Genomic DNA, 27,086 nt, shown 5'->3' on the forward strand with positions numbered 1-27,086 from the left:
TTTAAGTATTTATTAAAGTGCATCAGAAGTTAGTGAAGAGAGAGAGAGAGGTAAAAAGCAAACTTTATCTAACTAAGAGAGCCCAGCATCTCTCCTCCTGCCAAGCCTCAGTCCCAAAACAAAAGGCATTGCTCCTCCCAGAAGCCTCCTGTGAAACAGTAAACAGGCCCATACACACACACACACACACACACACACACACACACACACACATACACACACAGCTGTAAGCTAATTTCTTGGTAGCACTGATTGACAGGACCCATGAAAATCACTTCCTGATGCCTATCTGACCTTCAAAACCCCAGAAAAGGTCACTTCCAGACCCTAAAGTGACACGGTTTCTTTTCAGGCCAGAGCTCACAATATCCCTCCCAGCAGGAGGTGTCATTCCAATTCTCACAAAGCTTTTGCATTTCCTTTTCCATGTGGCCATTTTTTCCCATTTGACCAATTGTATTTTTTAAAGAACTGTTTTCTTTAGGCAATTTTTGTGCTTCCTTTTCCAAGCTGTTGACTCTTTTTTCATAATTTTCTTGTGTAACTCCCATTTCTCTTATTTATTTCCCCATTTTGTTTCTTCTGCCTCTCTTATTTGTTTTTTTAATCCTTTTTTAGTTCCTCCAAGAAGGCTTTTTGGTCTTGAGACCATTTAATCTTCCCCCTTAATGCTTTACATGTAGACATTTTGATAGTATTGTACTCATCTGTTTGTATTTTGGTCTTGCCTGTCATCATAGAAGCTCTCAATGGTAAGGGCCCTTTTCTGTTTCTTACTCATATTGGAGCCTATTTTTTTTTACTTTTAAAGTTGAGGACTCCTCCTGGGGTACAGGGGCCCTGTTGCAAGCTTTTTTTGCTGGGGGATAGGGGCCTGATCACTGGCTTTCTGCTCTGATGCCTTTGTGGTTTGTGGACTCCTCACCACCCTAGGCTTGCTTCATGTGATGGCTTGGCCTAGTTGTGCCTATCCTGTGGATGGTTCTCTAGCTGGCAGTTTGCCCTCTCAGCCAGGGCTAGCCAGTCTCACAACTGACCTGCTGTACCACCACCCTTTTGAGCCAGGACCAAGGGGCCTCAGATGCTGATCTGTACTGTGGCCAGTAGCCTCCTGCTGACTTGACACTTACTAGCTGTGTGACCCTGGACAAGTCACTTAATCCTCACTGCCCCACAAAAAAAAAACAAATAAAAAAATAAAATAGAACTTATTTTAAAAAAAGAAAGTGATTTTTCAGAACTGAGGAGGAGGGATTGAAGAATGGTAGGTCTCAGATAGGGAAGACAATTCATAGGCTTTTGTAATAATCTAGGCCACAAGGATAGGTAATCTTGGTAAAGGCTGCATGAATGGAGAGGAGACTGACATAGGCAGCTACGTGGTACAGTGGAAAGAGCTTTGGAGTTAGGAAGATCCTAGTTCACAGTTGACCTTGAACACTTACTAAGTATGTGGCTCTGGACAAGTCACTTGACTTTTCTGTGCCTCATTTTCTTCATCTGTAAAATTTGTATAATAAAAGCATCTATCTATTTAGGGTTGTAAGGATAAAATGAAATATTTGTAAAGCACTTTATAAACCTTAAAGCACTATGCAAATGTTATTATTATTAATTATTATTAGAGATGTAGCAGAGCTACACTCAGCAAAACTTCCCAGTTGAATGGGCTTTGGTGGTTAAGGAGAAGGGAAAAGTCAAGTATGATTCTAAAGCTGCAAGCCTGAGGAAGGGTGATTGCATCACCAGCAGAAATGGGGATGTTTGAAGAAGGGATAAGTTTATTCATTTGACCTCATTTGGTACTTTGTGAGTTAGCATGGTAGTATAATACATACTACCTGAGCTTAAATCCAACACCAACTTGCTATATGACTGTGGGCAAGTCCTTTAATCTCTCTCAATCTAAATTGCCTTATCTGTCAAGTTATAATAATAACTTTGCTTACCTTAGAGAGTTGTTGCAAGGTTCACAGATAATATAAATAAAGTGCTTTTAAACACTTTAAGTATTATAATGAAATGAGCACCTTCACATATTAACCCTTATATTCACAACAAGGAAAAGGAATTATTATTATTATTATTATTATTATTATTATTCCATTTTACAGATAAGGAAATGAAGTTCAAAAAAGTTAAATTTCTTGCCCAAGGTCCCATTTGGATAATGGTGGGTATAGAGTCTCTGTCTGGAGATGGGGCATCTGGATGAGAGAGACATGCAGACAGACACTGGGGGAGACTCTAATTACCTTTGATTACTCACATATAAATGACTTCAACAAGAATAGCTGACCTTTATTGCATTGCAGTATCTGCTGAAGGCTTTGCATATATTATGGTGTGTGTATATATATATATATGTTTATATATACATATATATCCATACACACTATATATAGACATGTATACATATACCCACACATATATATTAGGAAGCATATATGTGTATGTGTGTGCATATATGTATGTGTATATATATCTATCTATATATGTGTGTGTGTGTGTGTGTGTGTATCCTCTTCCTTGAGCCCTACAACACCTTTGCCAAGTAGGGGCTATGAACCTTATTATATTCTTTTTGCAGATGGAGGAACTGAGGATAAGAGAAGTTAAGTCAGTTGCCCTTGGTTATATAACTATATGTCAGAGGTAGGATCTGTACTGCTATCCTTCTGTTTTCAGTTCTCCCTCTAGATCCCCTAATTCTATGCTGCCCCCTTGAAGACTAATTGAAAAATGCCATCTGCAGTGTGTCAGAGAGAAGAGAAGTATAAATTGTGATTTAAAATAATGATGATTAAAAAAGAATAAACAAAACCCACCAACTGAATAACCACATCCCTTTTTTTTGTTGTTTACAGGAAACCAAAATCAACTGTGTTCGACTGGCAACAAAAGGTATGTGGGAATGTCTGTGTTTTCCTTTAGCAGCCATTCAAGAACAACTGCAAACATGGGGCAAAGTACAGTCATGACACAGCCTTGCTATCATTACTGTGGCTGGACCCTCGGGCTTCTCTACAGCCAGTCAGGGATGGCCATCGCCTAGAAAAAGGGATGGTTATTTTTAGTGTAGCCATTTGCATTTAGATTGCAAATCTACACACATACAAAACAACAGGCACCTCCTCTTGCCTGGAAAGAAGAGAGACTAAACCCACATGTACACTACTTTTCTAATTCTTCAGGAAATCAAATAGATACATTAGCACCTGGTAGAAGCTTGGGGACCAAGGAGAAAACAAGGGGACGAAGGCCTTGCCATTTGTTCCCCATCCATCTTGAAAGGGACACATATGCCTAACTTGTTTCCTCCCAGGGACAAAGACAGTAGAGAAGAAAAAGATAAAATACCCTTTGTGGAGGAAGGGAATTGATGGGCTACAAATAAAAGTGACACAAATCACTGCCCTCGGCAGACTTTTCCACCAGAGGAAAAAAAAAACGGTCCAGAGTGAAGAACACCATCAATTATCCAGGAAACGCAGCATGTAGGACAATTCACTGTCCAAGGTAGACAGTTTATATTGACAACATTAAGGAAGGAAAGAGGATTTTTTAAGGATGTGGAAACTTCTGGGCAAATGCCTATTAGTTATGGAGTTCTTTTGGTGCTCAGCTGGCTGCATCTGGATGATGGACACTGATTACTGTCATCTTTCTGCCTTGCTTAGAGTCTATGTGATTACTGGAAGATACTCCTTGTCCCATATCAGAGGTCTCAATTAAGGGCATATCAGTGTCCTTCTGAATGTGCCCCACCATGCTTGCTCTACAGTTTGTTCTCTGCAGAACTATTGAGCTGAGCATAATATACCAGTGTTACTTATAGGCCATTGGCAAGAAAACTCTATCTCATCTCAGTGATTTTTCTTCTCTTTTACTTATTTCTAACCTTTACTTTCCAGTTCAGTCTCTCCTATTCCTTACATCTATTTTTCTCCTTTTTTTGATTTCCTCTTTTTTCTACTATATGCCCTCTCTTCCTAATGAGAGATTGGACATAGAGAGAGAAAATCCATTTGGTTGACAGCTCAAGATGGTTCCCCTCAGGTACCCATACCACAAGCTCAGACGGGGATCTTTAACTCTCAATATTCAGAAACTTGATTTTATCAGTACACTCTTATTTTTATCAGACTCTAAGGAAATAATTCATATGAGCTGAATTCAAGAGACTTATTTACTAATTTATAAAAGATATGTTAGTCAGGATAACTAGTACCCATCATTTGCACAGACTATTTCTTCCCCAGCGTGGATGGGTCCAAATTTGGGACCAATGGTAGACAGCTGCCTTAGATCCATAATAGAGGGGTATCATAAAGTCATAGATTTTTAGAATTTGAAGAGACCAGTGCATCCTACTTTTGTACAGTTCTGATTATTAGTAAATGATTCTTAATTTCATGTATCAATTATATTTGCCTCTCTTCAACTTCTCCATAGCTTCTACTTTTGCCCTCCAGGGTCTAACATTTTTAGTAATATTTTAAATATCAGAAATTTTGCTGTAGGTATTGTCTTTGTGATACATCAGGTAGTATGTTTTACAACTGAAACCGCAGGGGATACAAGTTTGAAACTTTACCTATGGTACACAGATCCTTTTCCCAGCTCTGGGCAGATTTGTTCAGATGATGGTGATTATAAATTATTGTTGTAACTCACATGTTTATAGTAGTTCAAGGTTATTTAAAAAATATTCTCCCATAACACCCCTATGAAGTATATAGTAGAAGTATTATCCCCATTTTGTAGATGAGAAAAGTGAATCTCAAAAAAAGTAAATGACTTGCCCAAAGCCCCAATCACTAAGGTTGACTTCCTACTACCAAAGCTGGGATGTAAACCTGGGTATCCTCACTCCAAGACCTACGCTCTTTCTGCTTCGTGGTTATCTCAACCAAACTATGGAAAGTTGATGTTTCAATCTACAGAGTTGGCATTGGTTATTAAATGGCCAATGGTTTCCCTTAAAACCACTAAAAAAATGTTGGCACACCCTTATTATTTGATGTTCCTCTTCTTGGTGTTATGCAGAACATACCCTTTTGTTTTGACTAAATTATCTGGGTGTATTACAATTAATTAGGGTATCAGTTATGCTTTATTTTTCTTAATAAAACTTTGAAGTCACCTGGTTGAAATCTGGAAATCTTCTTGGTATCATTAATTTTTTTTTCATATTATTCCAGAAGGCAGCATTATTTAACTAGTCTCCACATTCTACATTCTTTGAGGATACCCAGGTTGGCATTTTTCCTGATTATACCCTCTTCTGATGTTCTGCCACTCTATTACCTTCCATTGCCAAATCTTCCAATTCTTTTTCTTGTGTTTTCAATGTATTTTATTTGAAAATATACCTATCTTCAGCATTTCTAGGTGCTTGTTGATTCACACAGAACACCTCCCTTCGCTTTTCCCCATTGTTGACTATGGTACCTTGGATCTAAGCCATAAAAACTCACCAGTAGAGCCCAATAAGTAAACAGTTCTTTTCTCTCATCTAGTATCCTCAATAACTGTCCTCTCCCAGTTCCTTTATTATTCCTTTCTACTCCTCAGGACAACTTTTTTCCCCAAATACTCTGCCCCAGATGTTCTATTATTTCAGTAAATAGTAAATGAATGGATCATGTCATAAGCGTGACAATAAAAATATGTGTCACGAGAGATGGCATGGCAGAACAGAGAATGATTGGTAAAATAAAGGTTAGATTTATTCATGGAAATGCACTTGTAGAGTGTACATTAAGGCAGGTTCTAGACATACACACAGTACATAAGGTTTTGCGGTGGTACAGTCACAGCATTCATTGGCATCTTGAGTGGCAAAGTTCACATTTACAATGATGCTTGCACTCATATAAAAGCCCCACTCCCCACCAAATCATTCCACTTGAAGACACAAATTACCACCAAAACAAAGTCTGTTGTGGGACTATGTGTTCTACTATTGGTGTTTGGAAAATATGCATCTCTTGCTTTTCATCCCTCCCAGGCATATCCTTCTGCTCATGATGTCCATTGTCCTCTTTGGTTCTGTTTTACCTTTATTTTGGGTCCTTCCTTTCTTTGGTGTTTTCATCTTTCCCAGAGCATCAAATGACATGCAGACTGAGTTCCTTCTTTTTTTTCTCTGCCCCTTTCAGCTAGACCTTATGTTCCCTCCCTCTGTAAAGCAGGAGAAAGGAATATTGTTGAACACTTGGCCCCAAATATGTGCCTGTATCTGTTCCTTCCATTTTCTTTTTCTGTCCCATGAGTGCTGAAGAAAGAGCTAAAGAGAAGTCTAGGTAGGACCCCGACTCAGACATAGCCAAGTGGGAGGATTTGATCTAAGAAACTTAAAAAAAATTCTCCCTTCCAGATGGCATACACAAAAGAAATTGAAACAAGGCTAGAAACAAACATGGAGGAAAGAAGGGGTATTGCTTTGGTTTGACTTTGAAACAGTGAGGCTCCCACCCCTGATTTTAAATATACATCATTATCATGGGCTTTAGAGCTGGAAGAAACATTACAGATGAGCAGTCCCTTCATTTTGCAAATGAAAAAGCTGAGGCCCAGAGAATGACTTGCCCCAAAGTTACATGGGTAGTAAGTAGCAAAGCCCGAATTTAAACCCAAGGCTTCTAACTGTAAATGCATTGCTCTTTCTCCCATACCACAGTATCTCCTATTTAAGTATTGTCCCCTAATTTATTCTCCCCTTATTTATGTCTTCTGTAGAAGGATAAAAATCTCAGATTTGAAAGAAACCTCAGGGGCCATCTTTGCTCATCTGTATCTGAACAAGAGTCACCTCTATATCATACTTGACAAGTGGTTGTCCTCTCTTTACTTCAAGCCCCACCCCACCCCTCAGAGAGGGAGAAGTTCACTGCTTCCCATGGTGGCTCATTCTACTTCGTACAACTAGTTTAAGTTGTTAAATTTTTTTCTTCAATAAATTCTCCCTTGCCTTGATGTAAGGAAAAACAAAATCTTCCCAGCAGGCAGAGATATCCAGAAGCAAAATTGGGTGCCTCAGGAGGCAGTAGTCTCCCTGTCATTGAAGGTCTTCAAGTGGAGGCAGAATGAGAAATTGTCAGAGAAGTTGTAGCAGGGACTTATGATTTGGTGCAGGTCAGCCTTGGCCTCTGAGGTCCTTCCAAGATCAGATTTTGCTACTCTGTGTTCTTATTCCTGAATAAGTTCTGAGAAGAGTTCTCTCATTCTTGCCCCTGACTGAGTTGCCACAGACATCATCTTAGTGGAGGCCAGATTGATGGATTTTCCCTATAGCACCCTCATTTGCCACCTGGTGGAAGAAAGCAGGTGATATTGCCCATAGCTGAGTCTGACTGTGCCAAGTAATGAGGTGAAGTGCTTGTGTCATCACTGTACATCAAAAAGGATGAACTGGTGACTCCCTGTGTCCTTTTACTTTGCTCCATGGTGTGGCCTATATAGAGTTTCTCCGCATGTTTTCCCCTCTGTCAGCATTGCTTCTGCACTGTCTTTTTGCCCCCTGCATTAGTCTGTGCCTCCTTTAAAAGGAGGGGAATGCCTTCTGTGTGAATCATCAATTGCATTGCCATTTCAAAGACCTTGCTCTGGCTTTCTGGTGGGAGAGACAACTTTAGACAATCTAAAATGTTACAAAGTGCTCCTAAACATTCTAATCTTGAATAAATTATTTTTTAAAATCTCAGAATCATGAAGCAGGGCAGGTTTCCTTCTTAAATCTATTTCTAAGTAGACAGATAGTTAAAGGAGCCTAAAAGATCTGTGTTCTCAAAACTTAAACCCTGATTAGAAGCAGCAAAAGCTTCATCTTTCCAAATGGACTGCTGGCCTATATAAACAAAACCTTGAATCATCCTAGTAATAACTCACATGTTCTTTGCAATTTACAAAGTTTGATCACCTTATTATAGCCCCATGGCACAGATATTAGTAATAATAACTCATGTGGCTCTAATGCTTTAAGTTTTAATATTTCTTTTTTAAACATAAGATTTAGGGTTAGAAAGAACCTTGGATGTCATCTTGTCTGACCCTTTCATTTTATAGATGAAGAAACTGAGGCTGAGAGAAAGGAAGTCAATGGCCTATGGTCACATGGCTAAGAAAGCAATAGAACAGCATGGTCTTAGACTCAGGACTTCTGTCACCAATTGCCCCGCTCTGTCCATGACACTATGTTGTATGTCTCATGAGCCAAATGGTATCTGCCACCTTAGTTGCTGTGTTTCCAAAGCAAAGATCTCAACAATATCACTTATAATGCTGGATAACTTCTCAAAAGAACTAGTCCCAACTCAAAATGCCCTATCTGAAACCCCCTTAGGCAAATAGATTAATGTGTGACAGGTAGGAAAAGGATCAAGACTTGTGCTTCCTAGAGAAATTTATTAGATTGAGTATTTGAACTAGAAAGCATATCTGTATCTACCCTGTCCCCAAAATCTCTGTAGTGGCATATGTCCCCTAGAGTTTCCCGAAGAACATGCTGGATAAGGATCAATAACAGGGCTGAAAAAGACTTCAGTGATCATTGAGCCCAACCCCCTTGTTTTACATATGACAAGATTCCATATAATCTCTTGGTAACACTGCCCCTTATCTTATGATGGGCATCTCTTGGGTAATGTCAAACAAGACTTACTTCCATTGCTTTTTGAGACCATTTATTCTTCTGTTGTTTTATCTAAAAAGAGTGAATAGCTGTTTGTCCTTTCTTCCATTTTCAATTTGGCTCACACCAAAAGTTTACCCAGCACCTGTTATGCACATATCTGGGAAAGATATGAAAGAATTACCCCCTGCCCTCTTTGTCTTTACAATCTAATGATGTAATAAGAAACCCGTATAGATAACCATGAAAATACATGATATATGCACTTAAGAGATGTGAAACAAGAGTGCTAAGTGAAGTGCAGAGGGGTAGGTAATGTTGTTCCTGATTGCGGGGAGAGAGGGGAAGAAGGAAGATCATCTTCTGTTGTTTTTTCTTGGTTTTCTGATTACAGCCACTTACACTCTGGGGCCCTCTTGATTCATGACAATTCAAACAGAATATGACTCTAAGGGGAAAGTCCCAACATATAGACCAGGAATGATGATTCATGGGCATGAATACTTTAGAGAACATCTGTGGAAGAGATTCATCAGTTCCTTGAGATGCTGACCTATTCTCCCTCTCTCTTCTAACCACAGCTTATTTTTGTGGGTAAAAGTTCACTTTGTGCACACATGGTTTGAGTAAGGACCCTATGGTCAAGTGGAAGGTGATACACACACTTTTCTCTTATATTTTCCAACAAGCCACCCACTTCAGCTTGCCCAAACTCTCAAGTCAGTTGGGCGCATTACTCTTCCCTAGAAGGCTGAGGGAAAATCATTGATCTATGATTTTGTTCTAAGAGCTTTGTTTTTGGCTGTTTTCACTGATATTTCTGGGAGTGGCAAAACATTGAATCCCCAATATTGAAAGTACTCAATCTGGCACCATTTCACCTGTTGCATTTCTATACTTTTTATAAATGTCCCCTTCATGAAGGTTCTTATCTGATAGTCATGGGCTGAGCAAAATACCTCATGCACATCTGCCAATCCCAGAACCACAGGGAGGAATTTCAAAAACCCAAATATTCTGGAGCTTTGCTATCAGAGTAGTCATCATAGTGGGGAAAGGCCAAAAGATTAACTTTTCTTGGGAGTCTACTTGAGCCAAAGGACAAAAATGATGTCTCCTAAGTGGAGCAGTTGGCTTGAGAGCAGAATAATATATGGTAACCAAGATGGAGGGTGACATGGCACAAGGGGTTAAATCATCAACTAGAAGCTCCTGAACTGGAAAGAGCCCTAACTCTTCACTCAGCATATCTAGTTTCAAAACTAGGTGGCACAGTAAATGGACTGACTTAGAGTTAGGAAGACATGAGTTTAAGTACTGCTCAGACATTTTGTAGCTGTGTGACACTGGACAAATCATTTAAACCCAGTCAGCCTCAGTTTCCTCATCTTTAAAATGGTGCTAATTATAGCATCTACCTTACAGAGTTGTGGTGAGGATCAAATGAGATAACATATATAATAGATGTAAAGTGCTTTACGAACCTTAAATCACAATAAAAACGTTAGCTATTATTAGTATGCTTATTATTATTTAAATTTTCAGTTTGTCACTTACTGTGATGACTTGAGCAAGTAACTTCTGGTGATCATCTCGGCTTAGGACCCAAAGTCAAGGACTAGCAATGTTTATTAGCTGTTGTCCCAATTGGTAGGGGCAGAAGAGTCAGGTTAGCTATAGATTTGAAAAACAGGAGAGAATATGACATTGAATCTAAAGGACTAACAGAGCCAGAGAAAATAATCAGAGGGAAAACAGGCAAGAAGTCACCTAATCCCAAGAGGAAATGAAAGAGCTAAATAGAATGGGCACAAGGGACAGGCAGAAGTGGCAGAAGATTGGAATAGAATCTAATGCACAACTTCAGGGTCATTCTTCATGAAGACAAGTTCTCTAGTCTCAAGGTGTTGTAATTCACAGATACTTTTAGTTGAGACCTGTTAACCATTCCCATCCCAAAGCTCTGAAACACAAAGGAATCCAAACACAGGGAAGTCCCAGTAAATTGTTACATTTGGTAGGTTTGGAGTTCGCATCTCTCTCTCTGGAGCTACTACCACAGGGAATGAAATGACTAAAGAGTGGAGGGAAAAATTTTCATCTCTGCAAACTCCAGGTGGTACCTTCTTGTTTGAAGTCTCTACCTCCTATGCCAGCCTTGTGCTCTTTTCCTGCCAGAAAGTCAGAGCTCTTCCTTCTCCAACCTGTAAAGTAAGGGCAGTTGAGGACACTCACATGGGCAAACTGACCATCACCCTTAGAGTGCAGAATGTCTCTCAAGGGTGGCAGAAACAAATTTAAAATAAAGCTAGAATCTTGAATATCATCTAGAGCTTATATAAGGAGTTAGGAGAGGTATCTGTGTTAATTTGGAAACAGCCTGGTAACTGGGAAAAAAAGCATGAGCCCTCATAAATTCATGGGCTGACTTTCTGGGTTTCCCCACCACAACTACCATATTAAAATGCTCCCCTATGAAGAGCTTAATGTTAAGTTTAAGGCTAACTAAGAGAACTAAGAAAGGCAGGCAGTGTCCCCAGATAATCCTCTGCAGGATATTGGACATAGCCTAAGACTTTAGTTACTCAGGAAATACTGCACAAAAGTCTGGGAGGGTATCATCTGGGAGCTTATGTTTAAAAGTATAGTTATTTTTTACTAGCTGTGTGACCCTGGGCAAGTCACTAAACCCTCATTGCCCTGCAAAAAATATATATAGTTATTGTCTAAAAAATTAAGGAGAAAGGCAAAGTAATTCATACTGTCTTACTCCTCTTGCCCCATAGGAATAATAAGAAACCTTCATCTTCTATGAATGTCTTATACTAGGCTTTATGTCCCTGGAATCTCTGATTTGTGGGCTAGAGAATTGGACTAATTAGGGCAGCTTTTACCTCTGTTCTATTTCAAGCAATTAATTTGTCAATCTTGTCCAGATTTCTTATGTAATTTTCACAAATCCATAGCATATAATGGTAGAGTATACTGTACTCAAAAAAAAGAGGGAACAATAAATAGACTAGGGTGCCACTGTGATGTGGCATGTTGCACACATCCCTAAGAGTTAGGGTCTCAAACATAACATATAAGGAACCAGTGGTGACAAACTCAAATAGAAATGAGAACTACTAAACTATACAAAATCATCCATGTGGGCCACATTTTGATTCAGAAAACTACATATTAACATTATCTATGTTCTATTATTGTTTTTATTTAATTTGTTGTAGATGTCCCAATTACACCTTAATCTCATTTAGACTGTAATTCAGGCCATGTTTGGCACCTCTGGCCTAGATTCTTCTAGAAAGGCCTTATCATTACAGACTAAGCTCTACCAAAGGGCTGACCCCAGTCACCAAGGACATACCAAGTGTAGCCACAGTTTGCAGGACTAGGCTTCCAAAGGTATGGGCAATGCAGATACAACACACAGCTCCCCTGGCCTCTTTCTTGTCCATTATAGGAAAGACACACCCCTAGAGAAGTTTCCTTATAATGTAGCCCCACCTTTTCTTGAGATCTTTCTTAGGAACTTGGGTGTGAATAACTCTGAATACAAAAAACAGAATTTCTCCCAAAGGCTCCCCAGTAACTTCCAACCCAAATAAGCAGAAGGTGCTGATTGATTGTTCATTTTTTTTTTTTTAGTGAGGCAATTGGGGTTAAGTGACTTGCCCAGGGTCACACAGCTAGTACATGTTAAGTGTCTGAGGCCGGATTTGAACTCAGGTACTCCTGACTCCAAGGCCGGTGTGATTGATTGTTCTTTTAATCTTTGGTACCATATTCCAATCCTGGTGGTATTGGTTTAGCTAAAGTCAGCTCCACCATTTTTCCTGACCATAGTGGTGCCTGAACTAATTGCTGCAAGCTCTACCTTTATCCCTTGGTATTGAGCTGACATGAGTTATTTCATAGGTTTTAGAGTTGAAAGGGTCTTTAGAGATCAGGCTTGGTTGTCTATTTCATAGCATTAACCTATTACTGCTTAGTTTAGACCCTACATAGAAGCATTAAATTTCATTATTGAAGTATCATATTTTGATTTTCTTAGTTCTTTACTACCTGTCGTCCATATCATGAGACACCTCTCCTATCCGCAATTCCAAAGTGCTCCTGGCCCCAAAATGCCTTAATCCCGCTAAAAAGCCATCAGGTTGTCTATTTCTCCAGAGCATTACTGCCTCTCTTTATAATGATGATAAATTAGCCAATCAGAAAGCTCTCCTTTTTGATGTTCAGCTTCTAAGGTCTTTCCATACTTCATGGTATGTTTTAGTACATCAAGCACCTACTTTTAATTGGGCTTCTGTTCTGTTTACTCAAAATGTTGTTTTCCACAGTGTCTCTCTACAGACAAACTGCCTACTCTTGCAACCTGTGATGGAGAGAGGGGAGGGAACCCCCAAATGCTCCAAATCCTCATGTCAGCCCCTTTTGTATGTTTTCCATGGCATTGTCCATTCCCTGTAATGTTTGGCTTCCCCCAGGCTCTTGTGATGTGTTGTGCAGTTCTAACCCAAACTGTTAGCCTCTCTGCTTAGGGGCTTGAATGCCATTTATCTTTAATTATTTATTTCACTTTGATCCATTCTTCTGGCATTAACAATGTCTCCTCTTGGGACAACCACCTCTAAGTATATACTGGCATCTTACTGGAGAGAATGGTAGTTGAGAACCAAGAATGTATGCTTGTCATTCATATTTCTCAGGGCCATTCAGTGGATTGCAGGCATACCTGAGATGGAGACTGAGGGTTCATCCATGCTTTCTAATAATACCTTGGTATTCTTTTACTTTTTTACAGTAAAACCTTAAAAGAAAAAAAATTAATTGCCATTTTGATCATGACCAGGCACATTTTTATTTTTCTTTATTTCTTTTCTTCTCTTATGCATGCTGCCCGGGAACTGGTTTCCTTGTTGTTAGCAGTAATGGGTAGGCAACAGGTGACCACGGGGACTCCATTCTACCTCCTGAGCACAGGTGACTATCAGGCCAGGGGAGGGAACTTGACAATCAGCTGCCTGGGGCCCCTTTGTCTTGGTTTCTACTTGTCTGACATATGAGCAAAAGCTAGAGTAGTCCCACAGTTGTCCTGCTGTTTGTGGGGAAAGCAGTATTTTCTCTGAATGTACTTTATCTCACCCTGGCTTTATGCGTGTAAACTGAACAGGACCTTAGAACTCCTCGCCAAGAGTGGCAGGGGAAGGTTTGCTGTGTTACTCTTGATTTAGATTCTTGGCCTTGTGTTCAAATCTGAACACACAATCCCAGTATGATGTTAACCTTACCCTTTCTTCCAAACCAATTTCAGCATCATCACCAAGTTCAATGTGTTTATTTCTGCTCAAAGGCCCCACCTTCCTGTCCTAAAGAACCCCCATGTCATAGTCAGATCTCCATGTGGATGATTGAGAGATGGAAATCTGAATGCTTCTTGCATAGGAGTCTGACGTGGCCATCTCTATTTCAAGGCTTCTCAATTAGTAAATTGAGTATATCTCAAAGCCTTTCTTGGAAGATCTAAGACAATCTCTCCTATCATACCCCCCCCTTTCTGTCCCACCCACATTTCATGATGATTTTCTTGGCTCCTCCAGTAGCAAAGGGACTGGCACTTTCCTTTCCCTTCCAGTACTTTATTTTCAGGCCCCCTTCATACCCCATCAGTCCAAAGGGTCCAATTATCACTCACACACACACACACACACACACACACACACACACACACCCTACATTTCAAGGCTTCATGAAAAAGAAAGTAACTGTCATCTGGGCAACCATGTTGTATTATATTCACAGAGTTACTTGCATAACAGAGCTGTGAGGAATGTGAACATGGGAAATGGGACTGGGAATAGGAACTGGTATCATCTATGCAAAGCCAAAACAAAACCTTTTAGGGTCAACAGTCCTTACACTGATGAGCAAGGACCTAGGCATTGTCTATTTCTGATACTCTATGGTTGGAGGGCTTTGTTCTTCAAGGGCCAAGTAACATGTTCCAGACATGCCACTGTAGATGACAATATCAAGCAGGCTCTTGAAAAGCCCATTATGTATAGGACCTGATTGTTCAGAAATTATTCTTTTCAGGATCCTGTTTATGACTCATCATTTGCACAGTCCCCATTGTTTTCTGGACTCTATTTAGGTTTGATCAGCAGATGATGTTAAAAACAAAACACAGATCTAATTCTATAACATGCCTATTAGTCTTTACTTTTTTTTCCTTTTGTTGCTTTGAATGTTATTCTTTTGACAGGTTTATTTCATCCTATTCTATTTATTTCCAAGAGCATCTCCACATTATTTTTATGGTTAGATGCCCAGGAATTATTCTTTTTTACAGGCTGTCCCCTTCTAAAGGTGTAGTTTAAAATGTGTATCCCCTGGTGGTAATAATGACCAATATAAATACAAACCACACATTTCTTACTGATGGATATTTCAAGATGTAAACACACAAAAAAAAATTTAAAATAAAAAAGGTGTAAACACCAGCCCCTTCTTTGGGGGGGAGGGAAAGAGGCAGGGAGGGAAGGGGGGAGAGAGAGAGAGAGAGAGAGAGAGAGAGAGAGAGATTGAGATTCCATCACTGAGAACATGCTTGTTTGTTCAGCCAAGAGCTAAGATATGTTGGTGCTTAGGGAGCTCCTAGTGTCCCAGTGGGCTAGTTAATTAGCCTTTTACCATAGAACAATCATTCCCCTAGGCTGTGGCAAACCACCAGCAGCAGTGAATGTTTACTGGTCTGCAAAATGCTTACAACTAAAGGTCCGAACTTGTTAAACCAATAAACTTAAACACCTAGCTCTTCCTTGGCCTCCTCTCTCCCCACATCCTCCCATATTCTTTCTGGAGGTAACCAATCAAGGCCAGAAACAGTGGGGAACTGTCTATGGTAGAGGACAGAGTGGTTTCATATAGTTTAGGAAACCCTGTACAAAAACACCTTGGCTGTAACTCTAATTAGCTCATCAGTGATGTGCTTCTCTCCCTAGCTATTCTTCCTGAAGTTCAGCTGAGCTTACAGTAAATATTGCACCCCTCTTAGATAGCATGTTATAGAGCAAAGGTGTCAAACACTCGGACTATATACCAAAACTCCCAAGTGCTGGCCTGAACTAGATTGAAATGTAACAAAATAAATGAAAATAGAACAGTACATAGATAATGTTAGTTTATGATATTTTGTTTCACGGATACATTTCTGGGGCAGTTAGGTGGCACAGTGGATAAAGCACTGGCCCTGAATTCAGGAGGACCTGAGTTCAAATTGGGCTTCAGACACTTGACATTTACTAGATGTGTGACCCTGGACAAGTCACTTAACCTTCATTACCCTGGGGGAAAAAATAATCCATTTCTGTTTGAATTTGACAACACTGGTGTAGAGCAGTGGATGTTGAGTCAAAGGACCTGACTTCAAATCCTACCTCTAAAACTTAAAATTTACATGCCCTTAGGCATCTCACTTTACTCTGTGAACCTTAGTTTCCTCACCTGTAAAATTAGAATGTTAGACTTAATCCAGATCAGTAGGCAAATTTCCCTCTTCCTATGGGTATTCTAGAACCTTGAATCTCATTAACAACAAGAAATTCAAATTAAACTGGGCTTATGTGGAACACACATCCCAGTTATCTAAAGCCTGTGGAAGAGGTTTATTGTTCTCTATTAAAAATCTCTCTCTTACTACCTTCCTTACGCCCAGATTGGGTTGCCAAGATTTTGTTGCATAGTTCTTCTAAGACTCATCCCTAGGTCTGCTGCAGTGTTTAATGCTGTACTCTAAAATAATACATAATGCCACTGGGTCTGGTTTATAATTACAGATAAAGTAATCAGGTTTCCTTTGTGAAAATACCCAGGAACTAGGACTAAAAGAATGGTAAAGAGAAGTGGGGGCACAATGGGGGATAAAAGGACAAGGAAGAGGGGAGATGAGAGAAAGGGGGAGGGATGGAGAGAGAGAGAGAGAAAGAGAAATGGAGAAAGGGAGGGAAGGAGAGAAGGGGAGAGAGGGGAAGGAAATGGGGAGAAGAGAGAAAGGGAGGAGGGAGAGAAAGAAAGGGAGGGGAAGGGGGAAGAGAGGGGATAGAGGGAGGGGAAAGAGTGAGAGGGGAGAAGAGAGGGAGAAAGGGATGGGGAGGGAGGAGAAAGGGAAAGGTAGAGGGGGAGAGAGAGGGAGGGAGGGGTGAGGGGGGAAGAGGGAGAGGGAGGAGAGAGAAGGAGGTAGGGTATGGGGGAGAAGAGAGAGAGGGGAAAAGACGGAGCAAGGAGAGAGAGGGAGCAAGGAGGAAAAGAGAGAGGGAGGGAGGGGGAAGGAGGAAGAAAGGGAGGAAAGGGAGGAGAGAGGGGGAGATTTGATGGCGAAGCTGTAGTGTACATCACATCTCCTGAGGTCCAACATACGGAGGGGCAGCTTTTCATCAGTAGACTTGTTCCAGGTCAACATCAAAATCCTCCTCTGGCCACAGGGTCTTTTGAATCCTAAATCCCAGCAGCAACACTAGACTGGGCATAGAAAGGTATGAAATTCCCAGACCACATCTAATCCCGTGCCCTCCTTATGAATGCTATTGGATAAGTCTTCAAAGGCAGGCTCTGAACCACATTTCTCCATAGTACTTAAAAGGTTGGCATCAATATATTATCATTGTGAAGGTCCTTAACTAGAGCACCCAAAGCATGACAAACCCAAGGCTATTAATACATTATGGCTGCCGTTTTCTCTAAATAGGTTTTTGAATGAGCCCATATTCAGGAGTCGACAGAATTATTGCTAATTTATTAGGACTTTAAATCTCCTTGGGGATGCTGTGTCTAAGTGTCACATGGCTGGAGAAGGTTTACATGTGCTACAAAAAAACCCCAAACATTTAGGGAAAGGTTAAGAGGGGACCTGAAGTTGCTGATTCATGAAGATTTTCCCCTTATTCTCAACATTTGCATTTTTACCTTCAGAGATAAGAATTGGTAGGAATAGCCCTGAATTGGGAATCAGGAAGGTACAGTTCTGTCTTGGCTCTCTTCTGTGACTTCTGGAATGGTCCTTTCCTATCTCCATACCTCATTTTTGCCATTGTAAAAATTAGGGTATAAAAGTAAAGGTTTGGGGGCACCTAGGTGGTGCAGTGAATAAAGCACCGGCCCTGGATTCAGGAGGACCTGAGTTCAAATCTGGCCTCAGACACTTGACACTTACTAGCTGTGTGACCCTGGGCAAGTCCCTCAACTAATCCTCATTGCCCTGCCAAAAAAAAAAAAAGTAAAGGTTTTCTTAAGGCATCTTCTGACTCTTAGAATCTATACTGACTTTAACATCTCAATATAAAATATAAGCATATTATAATTATGATAGTTATAAAATGTAACATCTCAATAGAAAACATTATTCAGCACCGACCCCATGTGAAGCATTGTTCTGAAACTTGTGTTCAAATCCAAGTTCTGTGACTTGCTACATATGTGTCCTTGGGCAGTCTCGTCACCTTTTTCTGCCTTAGTTTCCTCATCTATAAAATAAAGGCTAAACTGGATTAGATGACCTTTAAGTCCCTTTCTAATCAAGACTATTATCCTATACTCCTTAGTAATAAAGAGGACACAAAACTTGATATGAGATGAGATGAGATGAGATATGATATATGATATGATATAGATGAAGAGATATACAAAATAGATAATGTTTGTCAAAATCAGACCATCAACTCTGGCCATTCCTACTTCAGAAAGTTTGTTTCAGACTGCATTATGAATGAAGTCCAAATCTCAGCTGTTAGTTGGCTATATATATATATATATATATATATATATATATATATGTGAGTGTGTGTGTGTGTGTGTGTGCGTGCATGTGCGCATATCTTCCTATATCATATATCTTCCTATAGATGTATATGTATATATCTTCCCATCCTGTGTGTTTAAGTATGTGTATGTATGCATGTATGTGTGTGTGTGTGTATAGATAGATATTCCTATCTAGTGGTGGTAATGAGATAATATTAAATGACAAATTCTTTACTGAATAGCCTAAGATTCGGAAGGAAAGACATTATTGACAAGGGGATTAGGGTAAACTTTCTGGAAAAGGTGGTATTTGATTTGCACATTAGAAGATGGATCCAAATTCAGTAGGCATATATAAAGACATTTTAGGCAAAGAGGAGTCTATTTGGACTGGAACACAGAGAATGTAGAAGGAAGAAACAGGGGAGAAATCGAGAAAGATAGACTGGCACCACCCAACCGAGCAAGTAGTCTGACTTATGGTTCACAGCGCCCCTCTGCTTTATCTCTGCCTACATGTACCCACTGCTCAGGTTATCACTTGAGCTACTGGTATCTTGTTTTGAGTTTATTTCCCCTCTTCCATGCCCCCACAATAGGCAGTTACTATGGAAACTCGAGTGATGCTTTCTGGCCACCCTTTCTGGTCTTATGCCAGTTTTAAAATCTGTCTCTTTCTCCAAGTGTCCTAATAGCTTACCTAGTCCTAAGGATATAGATCTGTTCTTAGCAGAAATTTAATGTTTCTTTTTCCAAAAGAGAAGGGGGGAGGATAAAGAAAATGTTTTCATGGTGAATTTGGCTGGAATCTCAGCAATCAATGGCTCTCTTATTGTAGTTTTCATTATTCTTGCTCAGTTTAGTAGCACTAATCTTAGTTCCTTGCTGTGTGTTTACCCTGGTTCTCCCACTGACTTTGCTCCTGCTCGCACTAATCCCTTTTATAGATTCCTCTTTTTGCTTTCTGGACCTACAGCTGCATGCTTGCTCCATAAGTGTAATTTGGCTGGAAGCTACCAGATCTAGGCAACTATTTATTCTCCCTGCCCCTTCCTAGCCCTCCTTTCAGAGGTAATACAATTGTCTCTCCAAGGCTGTATTTATAGAGAGTAAATTGGATAGGATTTAGAAACACCTTCTGGTGACAGAGGAATAAGAAATGACATCTGGAATGGATGAACTGTCCAATTCTTGTGAATGGTTTTGAGAAGGGGACAGCAAGCCCCATCTGGCTCGTCCACCCATTTCAGTTTTCTAGGAGACAACCAAAAACTCTCTGAAGTGAGGACAGGAGAAGGGGAAAAGGTGAACTAGATGAGGTTGTCTTCAGGGTTTCTTTGTCCTCCCTTTGGTGTCTTTATACTACCTTAGCATGCTTCTACCCTTCCTTGTTTCTTTCCACTCCAAAATTTCTTTGTACCTTCAGGATCCCTTGAACTCCTTTAGTGCCCTTTGAAACTATTCTCCTTGTCCTGCTGATTTCTTTAGAGTCCTTCTTTCAGCCTTTCCATGGTACCTGATTCCTTTGTTTTAGAGACAGTCGCCCAGACTCTTTCATGTAGTATCCTCTCCCCTCCCTTCCCACTCACCTCTCCCCACATGCTCCAGACTTTCCTTCTTCCCCCTTCAAGCAACCCAGAATTGCATAGAATCTTTTAAGTTGGAATGATCCTCAGAAGCCCTGTAGTCCCACCTGTCTGCAAAAACCCCTGATAATTGCTCCTCTGGCCTCTATTTGAAGTGATAGAGAGCCTCCAGAGGTGGTCCATTAAATTATTTGGATGACTCTGGAATTAGGAAGTTCTTCTTTTACATCAAGCCAAAATCTACCTCACTGGAATTTTTAACCTGTGGTGGTGCTTATTATTGTTATTGTTCTCTTCTTCCTCCTCCTCCTCCTCTTCCTATTCCTCTTCTTTTTTATCATCCTCCTCTTCATTGCCCTCCTCCTGCCAACATTAACAGTAATAATAATGATAATAATAACAACAATAATGGTGACAGTAGTAGTAGTAATAATAGCAGAAGCAGTCACAGCCATAACATCATAGAACTTTAGATTTGAACAGGACCTCACCTCACAGAGCATGTCATCCAGCTGATCCCTGAAAAAGCATCCTCTTGATAGCATCCCTGCTACAAGTTCATATAGCCTCTGCTGAAAAAAAAACCTCTGTACTTCCTGAAGCAGTTCATGGTACATTTGGAAAGTCCTTCCATTTAGGTCATCCTGTTTCACTTTCAGAAAGACCTACATTGGAGAAAGTAGGGAGCATAGTAACATATCTTTAAGGCTAGTCAGATGACATGAATTTATCTGATAGACTGATTGAAGCTCAGGTATAAGGAGGTGATAATGTTGCCCATCTCAGCCTTCATTCAGTCTCTTCTTCAGGGCAGAGGCTGAGTATCATTTAACCTAACCAGTGAATGAAGGGCACATGCTCATCCAGTTCTAGTTTGGGGTCTAAAATAACATTTATAAAATGACTTCTCTTTGACTACATTCTCTGTAGTAATAATAATAACAATAATAATGTCTGCCATAGATCTTTAAAGTTAACAGAGCCTCACAACATCCCTTTATGGTAGATACAACAAGTATTATTCTTCCCATTTAAATCATTTAAAATGAGATGAGTAAGGCCCATAAAGATCAAATAGCTAACCTGTGGTTACACAGCTAGCAAGTATGTTTTGAGGCCTGATTCAAATCTAGCTCTCTTCTGAATCTAAACCCAGCTTTCTTTCCAATACGCCACATTGACTTTCAACTGTTCCATTTCTTGATCCTTCCTGGAGAGCTGAAGGAACTGACTCTATGGGTAGGAATCTTTGTATTTTAGTTCAACCAACCTTTTATTGTTTTCTTTGTACAAGGCTTTGTTCTAGGCACCCAGGATCCAGGGACACAAATTCCTGCCCTCAAGGAATGGAAAATGGAGTCAAGAGAGAGAATTAACAACTAGGGAGGAGGGGTAGAATAGGAAAGGAGGGAGTCTTCAGGTAAAGTTTTTAAAAGATGGCCATGGAGCTGGGCCTTGCAGCTAAATAAGGATTCTGAGAAGTATTGAGAAAGGAGAGTTTGGGGATGACTTGGGCAAATTCTCAGAAGCAAGAGATTGAATGTTTGACTAGAATATTAAGTTTGTGAAAGGGAGTAGCATGAAATAAGGCTATAAAAGTAAGTAGAAACTAGATTAGAGGCTGCTCAAAATGTCAAATTAAGGGTTTTATGTGGGGAATTACTGAAGGGTTTGAGCAGATGAATAGCATGGTTAGACCTATGCCTTAAGGAGAATATTTTGGCAACTGGGAAGAAGGTGGATTAGGGAGGAGAGACCAATTAAAAAGGATATTGCAGTAGTCTAAGAGGTGATAAGGGGGTCTGCATCAGGATGATGGCTGTATGAGTAGAGAGAAGGGGAAGGGTACAAGGGATGTAGTAGAGGGAAAATTGACAAATCTTAACATCTGATTAGTCATGAAGGGAGAGAGAGATGTCAAAGATTACTCTAAACCTCAGTTATCAGGAGGATGTTGACACTCTCAAAAACAAATTTGCAGAAAAGCAAGATTAGGGGGGGGGGATTAATAGGTTCTGTTCTGAATATGCCTATGGGACATCTAGGAGAAGATACATTGTATAAGTATAATATACTACATATATAACTATATATATACACAAATATATATATATATTCATATCTATCTCATGATATATGTACATATGTGTGTGCATGTATGTATATCTATACACCTACATATACACACATGTGTATAACATGCATCTCAAGATATATGGGTATATATACCCACATTTATATATATACTTGTACATATTTGTATACATATGTACATATACATATACAGACATTGATGATAGATACATAGTAGAGTTTATGGGAGAGATCAGAAATAGATTTGGGAGTCAGCTGCAGAGAGATGATACTAGAACCCCTGGAAATTGATGAGCTCTACAAGAAAGATTATGTGAAGCTAGAATACAAAGAAACTCAAGACAAAGTTCTAGGAAACACCACAGCTAATAAACCAGATGATGGGTGGTGATCTGTCTAGCAAAGGAAACTGAGAAGCAGCAAATAGACCAGTAGTTTGAGAACCAGGAGAGAGTTGTGACAAAGAAGCCAAAATAAGAGAGCATCCAGGAGGACGAGCTTATCAACAGTACTGGAAGCTATGGAGAGAGAGAGAGAGAGAGAGAGAGAGATCAAGAATGAGGATTGAAAAAAGGATAGAACAATTAGAAAGTGGTTGGAAATCCTGTAGAGAGCATTTTTAGTTGAGTAATGGGTTTGGAGGAGGCAGCTAGGTGGTTCAGTGAATAGAGCAATTGGCCTGGAGTCAGGAAGACCTGAGTTTAAATTCAGTCTCAGGCATTTACTTACTAGTGATATTTCTGTGGCCCCCTCCCATCCTTGACCCACAGAGCCTACTTGGAGAGCTTTTCCCCCTTTTACACAGAAACTTTAGTCTCACTGTCCCAAGAAATTATGAAGATGTGAAAAACAAGGTAGATGTCTGTGAGAAAAAAAAAAAAGGTTTATTAGGGGTTTTCTCCTCTGTGATTTTAGGCAGTAGCTGTGCATTTACTCAGTACTTTCTAGATTTTCCATCCACCCAACAGACTCAGTCTGGGTCAAGGATGTGAAGGGAGGGTCAAGGAAAGGAGGCAGGAGGAAGGACCACTGGAAAGTACCTTTCATCCATTTTATAGCAACAGTGCTGTCACTGCCCTCTGGTCCTTTAAGAATTTAATGAGTCAGCATAATTAGGAATGTTTGTAGCATAATCATTTCTAAGAATTGTGGGCAATTACTTTAATTGTTATGAATGCTACTGTTGTAATCAGAACACCACCTATGTTAGGCAGGGCACAAAGGGCTCTCTCTGATAGTCTAATCGTCTAATAATTGCACGTTATTGAGGACAGGGTCAGGGGCTTGATCCACCCGTGATGGGGGTGGAGAAGGTCACTTAGCTTCTAACTGTTCACTAACCCCTTCTATAACCTGACTCTCTTCACCCTGACCAAAGAATAATTCTTAATCTTGACTTCGGACTGAGTCTTTATTTCAACCCTGAACACAAAATAACCCCCAAATCCTGATGACAGACTGGATCCTGGCACCAAAGCTGACCCCTAACCCCAGAAATAGAGTGAACCCTGATCCTAACTCCATAGTGAACCCTCACCTCACCACAGGCTAGCCCCTAAACCCTGACCACACACTGCCTTTGAAACCTAGAGCACAAATTGAAGCAACATGATTTATAGCATTAGATTTGGATACAGGAAGACTTGAGTTTGAATCTTGCTTCAGGTATTTGCTACCTGGGTGATAGTACGTAAAACACTTTTCTAATCCTCAATTTCCTTATTTTTAAAATGGGGATAATGATGACTTCAATCTCACAGGGTTGTTCAGTGAGATGTTGTAGGTAATGAGCTTCAGAAACCTTATAGTGCTAAATAAATGTCCAATTTTTATTTGTTGTTATGGCCCTAAACTGATGCTCAGTTCCAGACTGAGCAGCACCAAACCCTGACCCACTCTCATCAATACTGGGCCCTGATGCAAGAATTCCAAATCCTTTCATCTGACTGAACTCTGACCCAAGGGGAACATGGACTGGGAGACTCTCACTGAAAATAAGTGGACAGTAGCCACAAACCCAATTCTGTTGATAGAAAATGAACTGAAGGTTTTGTTGGGTTTTTTCCCCATATTGGCAATAGTCAAGAATTTCACTTTGGGATGTATGCTACTGCCATCAGAGGGTTCCAAAATACTTTAAAAGATATCTTGCCCCAAAATCCAGATTTATGGAACATGCCTTTTTTTTAGGGAATGGAACATAATTTTCATCTCAAAAAAATTCTAATATATAAGGTTCTGCTAAATAGACATCTGGCTCATTTAAGATCACCCAATTTATAGAAACATGATTTTAAAATCTCATTAAATGTATTCAGTAAAGACAGATACACTAGTAAACATAGCTGTTTGGATTATAGGTCAGGGCTAGGGGTAGAAACTTTTGCTTGAGTGCCCAAAGTACTTTCAAATATTCCACAAATGTTATTCCCATTTTAAAGACTTTTTGGTTGCCCTAATTCCAAGACAAGAAAAAGGAACTGGTTTATAAGATCATAGATTTAGGAGCAGCTAGGTGGCGCAGTGGATAGAGCCCCAACCCTGGAGTCAGGAAGACCTGAGTTCAAATTTGGCCTCAGACACTTGACACTTACTAGCTGCGTGACTCTGGGAAAGTCACTTAACCCCAACTGCCTCACCAAAAAAAAAAAAAAATCATAGATTTAAATCTAGAAGGAACCTTGAAGATCATCTATCTAACCTCCTTCCTCTCTCCCTCCCTCCCTTCCTTCCTCTTTTCCTTCCACCCTCCTATCCCTCTTCCCCATGCCATCTTTTCTTTCCTTCCTTCCTTCCTTCCTTCCTTCCTTCCTTCCTTCCTTCCTTCCTTCCTTCCTTCCTTCCTTCCTTCCTTCCTTCCTTCCTTCCTTCCTTCCTTCCTCCCTTCCTGCCTTCTCTTCCCTCCTTTATTGCTTCTTTCTTTCTCTCCCTCCTTTCTCATGGCCTGCCTCCCTCTTTTCTTCCTTTCCTCATCTCCTGCCTTCCTTCCATCTTTCATTTCTTCTCTCTATCCTTCTCTTCCTTTCTTCCTTCCCCTTCTCTCTCTCCTTCCATCCTTCCTTCCTTCTCTCCCTGCCCTCTCTCCTTCCTTCTCTCCCTCCAACTTTCCTTCCTTCCTTCCTCCATTCCTTTGCTAAGAATAATATGTCTTTTTTTTTAACTTAACACGTGACAAGTAGAATGGATATTTATGTACATATAGTAAAACAGAAACTGCAGGTCTGTATTATATACAGCTTACATTTAAAAATATATATATAATGCCTTCATCTTATAGTTTGCACAGCTTACCTGCTTCTCTGGCCTTTTTTCAGGCCTTCCTTCTGTTTTTCTCCCTGCATTTTGGAGAAAAAATACCTTTCTATTGCTTTCTAAAAAATTTTACTACTCTATTCCTATTCTTCTTTGATTTCCCCAACCACCCCCATCAGAAAAAAGAAAAAACAAAGTTCTTATAGCAAATATTTATAAGTCAAATTTCCACATTGGCTTTGTCTAAAAAGGGTTGTCTCATTCTGTATCTTGAGTCCATCACCTCTCTACTAGGAGGTGGGTAGCATTATTCATCATCAGTCATCTGGAATTGTGGTTACTCATTACATTGATCAGAATGCTCAAGACTTTCAAAGTCAACTCCCTCATTTTATAGATGAAATAAACTGAAGTGGTGAGAGATTAGGCAACTTCTCCAATGTCACTGAGGTTGTTGTTATTCTTACTCTTCATGACCCCATTTGGGGTTCTCTTGGCAAAGATGTTGGACTGGTTTGTTATTTCCTTCTCCAACTCATTTTACATGTGAGGAAACTGAAGCAAACAGGGTTAAGTGACTTGCCTAGGGTCACACAGCTAATAAGTGTCTGGGGCCAGATTTGAATTCAAGAAAATGAGTCTTCCTGACTCCAAGCCCAGCAGTCTATCCATTGTGCTACCCAACTACCCTAAACTAATCCCAAAACTGAGATTTGAAACCAAGTTCTCAGTCTAAAAATGCAGCACTTTCTTTCTCCACCACAATGCTGACTCCTCAGCATTATTGGATTTTTCTTGTGGTTGAGTCTGTGGACTACTTAATTCCAACTCTCCAACATTAAAGTAACCCCAAAGACTCATGATGGAAGGGGATCTCCAAATCCAGGGGAAAAAAAAGAACTGTGGAGTATGGATGCAGATTGAACAATACTATTTCTTTTGTTTTTGGTGCTGTTGTTTTTCTTGTTTGAGGTTTTTCCTTTTTGCTCAGATTCTTCTCTTATAACATGACTAATGCAGAAATATGTTTGATATTATTATATAAATATAAATATAAAATATTATATAAATATAATATATTGTATTATATAAAACCTATATCAGATTACCTGCTGTCTAGGGGAAGGGGGGAGGGGGGGAGGGAAGGAGAAATATTTGAAATTGGAAATCTTATAAAAACAAATGTTGAAAACGATCTCTACATGTTACTGGAAAATAATAAAATACTTTTATTAAAAAAAAAGTAACCCCAAAGAACTAGGGTCTCAAGTCTAAGTAGAGAAATGTCAGTCTTAGACACTGAACTTTATCATTTTAAATGATCCCATACATTGAATGGGACTACTTTGATAAGCCCTTACTAGTGGCAGGATTTTCTAGACACTTGGTACTGAATACAATGGAAGATTTGGTTAAAAAATATTTCTTTGCCATGATGATTCAAGTCAAGGTATTACTTGTTCTGTTTCCTACTTATAAGGATGAATGTAGGAACAATTTCATTTTGTCTTTGTATCCCTAGTGCCTAGCACTAGTATTTAATAACACTAGCTTAGTGTTGAATAAATGGTTATTGATGGAAAACCCTTCCATGTTGCTCCATTAGGAGTTATATCTATTGGGCAATCAATTGTATCAAACAAAAGGCATAGCATCATCCTAAGCAGTTGTTGTTCTTGAAACCTCATTTGAACTAAACATAATAGTGGAGGCTT

The 27,086-nt window shown here is 39.8% G+C and overlaps 1 protein-coding gene across 10 annotated transcripts in view; it reads left to right on the forward strand.

Moving 5' to 3' along the window:
- Window positions 1-27,086, forward strand: part of PTPRT (protein tyrosine phosphatase receptor type T) — a 1,379,429-nt gene that overhangs the window by 1,160,231 nt on the left and 192,112 nt on the right. For 5 of the 10 annotated variants that reach the window (XM_043980423.1, XM_043980419.1, XM_043980422.1 and 2 more), the window contains 2 exons: window positions 2,868-2,904; window positions 13,568-13,624. In XM_043980423.1, the coding sequence (XP_043836358.1) occupies window positions 2,868-2,904; window positions 13,568-13,624 (94 nt within the window). The remainder of the gene's footprint in view (window positions 1-2,867; window positions 2,905-13,567; window positions 13,625-27,086) is intronic. The other 5 variants (XM_043980426.1, XM_043980427.1, XM_043980428.1 and 2 more) reach the window with 2 other exon arrangements.

Source organism: Dromiciops gliroides, chromosome 2, assembly GCF_019393635.1.
Source record: "Dromiciops gliroides isolate mDroGli1 chromosome 2, mDroGli1.pri, whole genome shotgun sequence".
NCBI lineage: Eukaryota > Metazoa > Chordata > Mammalia > Microbiotheria > Microbiotheriidae > Dromiciops > Dromiciops gliroides.